Source organism: Phalaenopsis equestris, unplaced genomic scaffold (assembly GCF_001263595.1).
Source record: "Phalaenopsis equestris unplaced genomic scaffold, ASM126359v1 Scaffold000134, whole genome shotgun sequence".
Classification (NCBI taxonomy): domain Eukaryota; kingdom Viridiplantae; phylum Streptophyta; class Magnoliopsida; order Asparagales; family Orchidaceae; genus Phalaenopsis; species Phalaenopsis equestris.
In genome coordinates this window covers 3,489,528-3,494,612 of record NW_018164576.1, presented here as the reverse complement: position 1 = coordinate 3,494,612, position 5,085 = coordinate 3,489,528, and the positions used below count along the sequence as shown (strand labels likewise).

The 5,085-nt window shown below is 35.9% G+C and overlaps 1 protein-coding gene across 1 annotated transcript in view; it reads left to right on the top strand.

Annotated features, from left to right (window-relative positions):
* LOC110021426 (DNA repair and recombination protein RAD54) overlaps window positions 1–5,085 on the top strand; it is a 78,191-nt gene that overhangs the window by 48,675 nt on the left and 24,431 nt on the right. Inside the window, exons 12-17 of the mRNA XM_020719910.1 lie at window positions 1,905–1,996; window positions 2,074–2,206; window positions 4,388–4,507; window positions 4,592–4,705; window positions 4,843–4,926; window positions 5,034–5,084. Of these exons, the coding sequence (XP_020575569.1) occupies window positions 1,905–1,996; window positions 2,074–2,206; window positions 4,388–4,507; window positions 4,592–4,705; window positions 4,843–4,926; window positions 5,034–5,084 (594 nt within the window). The remainder of the gene's footprint in view (window positions 1–1,904; window positions 1,997–2,073; window positions 2,207–4,387; window positions 4,508–4,591; window positions 4,706–4,842; window positions 4,927–5,033; window position 5,085) is intronic.

Genomic DNA, 5,085 nt, shown 5'->3' with positions numbered 1-5,085 from the left:
TCATATTTATTTCAGTTATCTCTTCATTTAGTCAGGGAGGCATAGTTGCCTTTGGTGGTCCTTTTGTTGGCTTTGGCCGTGAGCCCCCTTGTGCTTTGGATGTGGACTTTAGCAGCTGCTCTTTGCTGCCTTAGGCCGTGAGCCTCTTTGTGCCTTGGGTTGCTGTGGCCGTGGGCTTTGCTTGTGCTTTGGGTTGCCTTTGGCTGTGAGTCTTGGCAGTTGTCCTTTGCTTTCGCTGTGAACCTTTTTTTTGTCCCTGTTCCTTGCCTTGGCCAAGAGCCCTGTGGGTTGTTTCCCCTTCTCTGTTGACCCCGGCCGTGAGTGTTTATATGGTTTGATGGGAAGATTTCTATGCTTACTTAATATATGAAATTATAGATTGAGTTGGAGGAGTTTCGAATTTAATACGAGTTTGGAAATATTGACGGTGTTTTTCCCGCGTTCATTTTCGTTCGAGGTTTGGAAAATTTTAAATCCCATTTTGGAAGAACATTTGGTCGATTTGATTAATCCTACGTCTTTGGGGTTTGGAGAACAACATGTGGATGATATGTATGGCTGTTTTATCATTTGAATATTTGATAATATCGTCTATACATACTATCACAAATATATCAAAAAATGGTCAAAAGATCATGTTCATCGGGTCCATAAAAACTATTACACTTGAAATATTTATCAATCCAAATATCCTAACTACAAATTCATAATGCCCATGTTTAATTCTAAATATTGTCTTTGCTATGTTTTCTTTTTTAATTATGAACTTATAACAGCCTGATTGTAATTTATTCTTTGAAAGTAAGGATGACATTCCAACCGATCAAAGAATGGGTATTTATTCTTAACAACAACAACAACAAAACCTTTATCTCACTAAATGGGGTCGGCTGCATGAATCCTTTTTCTCCATAACATCCTATTTAGTGTCATATTTTCATTTAATTCTAATCATTTAATTCTAATAAATTAAGTTCATGTATTTATTCATAACAACAAGTTTATTTAATTTTTTGTAGTCAATATGCAATGTTGAAACTCCCATCTTCTTTACAAATAATATTGGAACCCTCCAAGGTGATATACACCTTATAAATCCTTTATGCAACAGTTCTTGTAACTGAATTTTCAATTTCTATAATTCTTTAACTGTCATATGATTCGGTGTCTGAGATACTGGCTTAGAACTTGGCAATTATTCAACAGGGAAGTCTTTTTCCTTCATTGGTGATAATCCATGTAAAATCATTAGAAAAAAAACTTCTGAATATTCTTTCACGATATAAATATCAGTCAACTGATCCACCTCCTTCATCTATCTCACACGAGCAAGAAAATCTTGACTGTCACAACTTAATAACTCGAAAGCTTTCATTGAAGGGATTATCATAGATGTCAAATCTCTATCTCCATAAAATCTTTTTTCTCATGCGCTGTTCTCTTCCAGATAATTGTCTTTTTTTCTTTTTTGGCTCTAATTTGGCAGGAATTTCTAATGAATTCTTTTTTTGTTATTAGTTTTATACCTTATCTATGTCTCTTAAAGTTATATGGTAATTTTCTCAAGGATTTCAGGTGGACGCTTGTTTATGTTTATCATATATGTAAACCTACTCCGCACTTGATGTTCCACTATGAATATGGATTGTTTCAGGGTCAAACTGTGAAAGTCTTCTAGTTACTGATGTGTGTTTAGCCTGTTGCTCTAATGTTTTCTTGGTGGCGATTATGCTTTATGAGTTCGCATATGACTAAGAGCAAGTATTAGGTTCTTGTTTAGCCTATTTTTTTGTTAATGTTTTGTAATTGCGGTTATGTATTGTCATTTTCTTCTTAATTCCGGAGTGGCTATCTTTTCAGAAAGCAATATAACATCTGTTTCAATGGATGATGATTTGTTTCAGCTCATTTATGATTCAATCAGAAGTGGAGGGTCTGCAACATCAGGATTTGAAAATTGCATGCAGTTTTTCCCTTCTGAATTATTTTCTGGAAGGTGATTACTATTTAATATTTACCACTTTTTTTTTTCAAGATCCTAGTTTGTTTTTTAATTTACCTATTTTGTGTTAGGTCTGGATCGTGGACTGGTGGTGGAGGAATATGGGTAGAGTTATCAGGAAAAATGCATGTCTTAGCTCGGCTGTTGGCCCATCTTCGTCAGAAAACTGATGACAGAATAGTTCTCGTGTCAAATTACACTCAGGTGTGCTGTAAATTACATTTATGTATCAGTCGCAAATAATGCTGATATTTATGTTTGTCTTGTCTTTATTATTACTGACATATTACAGAACGAACCTAACTATGGAAATCAATGTTCATTTGATTTTCCTAGATTTTTAAATTTCTTTTCATAGCTCATATCACATTTATGTTTAATGTTAATGCCTTCAGCTTGCACATAAATGCTAGTTGTATCCGTTGATCTCAAGTTGCCAATATTTTCATTTTTTGTAATACGTCTAATATAATATTTTTATGTTATCTTGATGGCTAAATATTTTCATTACAGCATAAACAATTATAAACTGATTATTTGGTAAAACTAATTTAAAGGATTAAGTTAATCTTTTAATTTATGAACCCGTACAGATCACCTTTATTTTATGAATTCGTACAGATCGGCTTGATTGGAATCAGATGCGGATGCTTGGGGAGACGCCCAAATTCAGGCCCAGAAAAGCGCCCCAGAGCGGGGTAATTCGGGCCGAAGCCCTATGATACTTTGCGATGTGAGTGTGAACCCGCAATTTTGAGAAAGCGAGAGCACCCGTGACAGGAAGGAAGGATCGCGAATTCCAGCGATCCTTTCATGTGAAGACGGGAACAATGCAAGGATCATGAATTCTTGATTGGGAAGTGATTTCTTGATTCTTTTTGGCTTCCTGCCTATCTCTTTTGTGTAGCCGCCTCCTTCCTCTGAGGGGGGGGGGGGGGGGGGGAGAGCCTATAAATTGCTGTTTTAGGTGTGTGTGTAGGAGTTCAATTCTGGTTGTGCTGTCTTCAGATCTTCTGTGTGGAGTCTATTTTCTCTTTGCGGGCTGTATCCGAGGAGATGATGGTGCTCCGGCTGTATCTTTCACCAAGGCAGTGATTGTATTCTTCTCTTCTACCTTTCCCAAACCTTCTCCTCTCCATTCCTCAACCGCCAAACTCTCCCTCTCGCCCCCTTTTCTACAGATTATTACTGCTGACCAGCCGCCTAACTCCATTCAAGCTCTTCCCAACCACCCCAGTACCATTACCGACCACCTACAATTCTTCCCACTTGTTGTCCGTACAGTTACGCAGCTTCCCCTCACTGCCACGATTACTCTATTGCTGTCACCACCCATGCTAGCCATCTCAACCCTCCTCGCTGATCTCCACCACTCATAGGAAAACATGTACGAGTGTTTTCTTTTGTCGCTTTGTGTTTGTGGTGTTATTTTCTATTTGAGTTATGCTGTAACCCTATTTTAATATTAATAAAAGTTTATTTTTTTGTGTTTTCACTATTTCCCTTACTAGTTCATATATATATATATATATATATATATATATATGGGTTACCTTCCTGTGTTGGATCTGAACAATGTTAGGCTCAACCCATTTATCATCTATGCTTGTAATGGCACTTAGAGGCATTTCTGCCTTTGGCTGGCATCCTTCACTTTGTATATGCCTTACGCTTGCTTTCCTTCTTTCGTTATTGTCCCAACTAAAACAGTTAAGTGATCAAAGTACAACAACAACAATCCTTTATCCTACTAAGTGGGTCAGCTACATGATTTCTTTTTCTCGATTGTGTCATATTTTCTTTTAATTTTAATAAATTAAAGTAGATGGTTAAAAATTGAGATGGAACCCAGGATAATACTTAAATATTTTGAATATCATGAAAATGATTGTTTTATAAAATGGAAATATTACTAGTTGTGTAATATGGATGTTACTGCTGGGCGGTACAAAACAAGTTTATGGTTACTGCTGGGCGGTTCAAATAAGAATTTGTTATAAAGCCGTGCGGGAAAAAATTTAGTAGCTATGCCATTTAGAAAGTTCGGTAGTATATGTTGAAGATAATATTATAATTGATAGATTAGGTGAATATGTTTTATACGGTAGAAGGAAGAAAGTGAGGAGAAGGGTGGAGAATAAGAGAGAAAGAATAGGAAGGAAAATGCAGGCAAAGGATAACATTGCATCAAGTTCTTCAGAAAGATAAAATCAAGAGTTAAAACCAGTTTGAGCTTCTAACAAAATGAAATGGAATCAAAGGATTCTTAATGCCAACTCAAAATAGTTTGGATAAGCCTAATGATTTTTATGATTACATAGTTGTACTTGCCATTGTTGTTCTTTTTAACATTTACTTTGTTCTGTTTACTTTTACACTTTGAAGACACTGGATCTTTTTGCCCAATTATGCTGCGAAAGGAAGTATCCATATGTGAGGCTTGATGGCACTACATCTATTGGAAAAAGACAAAAACTGGTCAATCGTTTCAATGATCCAACAAAGGTTTTTTTAAGAACGATTCTCTTGTTCAGCTGTATTTATTTTCCATGATTTTTTTCACTGAAAAGTAGAAATACAATATTGCAGAATGAATTTGTATTTCTTTTGAGTAGCAAGGCTGGTGGTTGTGGACTTAATTTGATTGGAGGAAATCGCTTGGTACTTTTTGATCCTGATTGGAACCCTGCCAATGATAAGCAGGTACTTATACATTTTTGCCTGAGGTAATCTCTGATAATCCCAAATTGTTATGGTAAGGTGAATGTTTATGCTTGTTATTTTTTTTGTTATTATTATTGTAGATTTCTGACTATTCTAATATTGTTTTATGCCAAAAGGCTGCAGCTAGAGTTTGGAGGGATGGCCAGAGAAAGAGGGTATACATATATCGGTTTTTGAGCACTGGGAGCATTGAAGAAAAGGTTTATAGGGAAAATAAGTCAACAATGTTTTTTATTTTATGCAAGAATATATGATGGGATTAGGATGAACCAATTTCTTTTTCTCCTTTGTGTGATACCTTGCTTAGGTTTACCAACGACAGATGTCAAAGGAAGGTCTTCAAAAAGTTATTCAGCAGG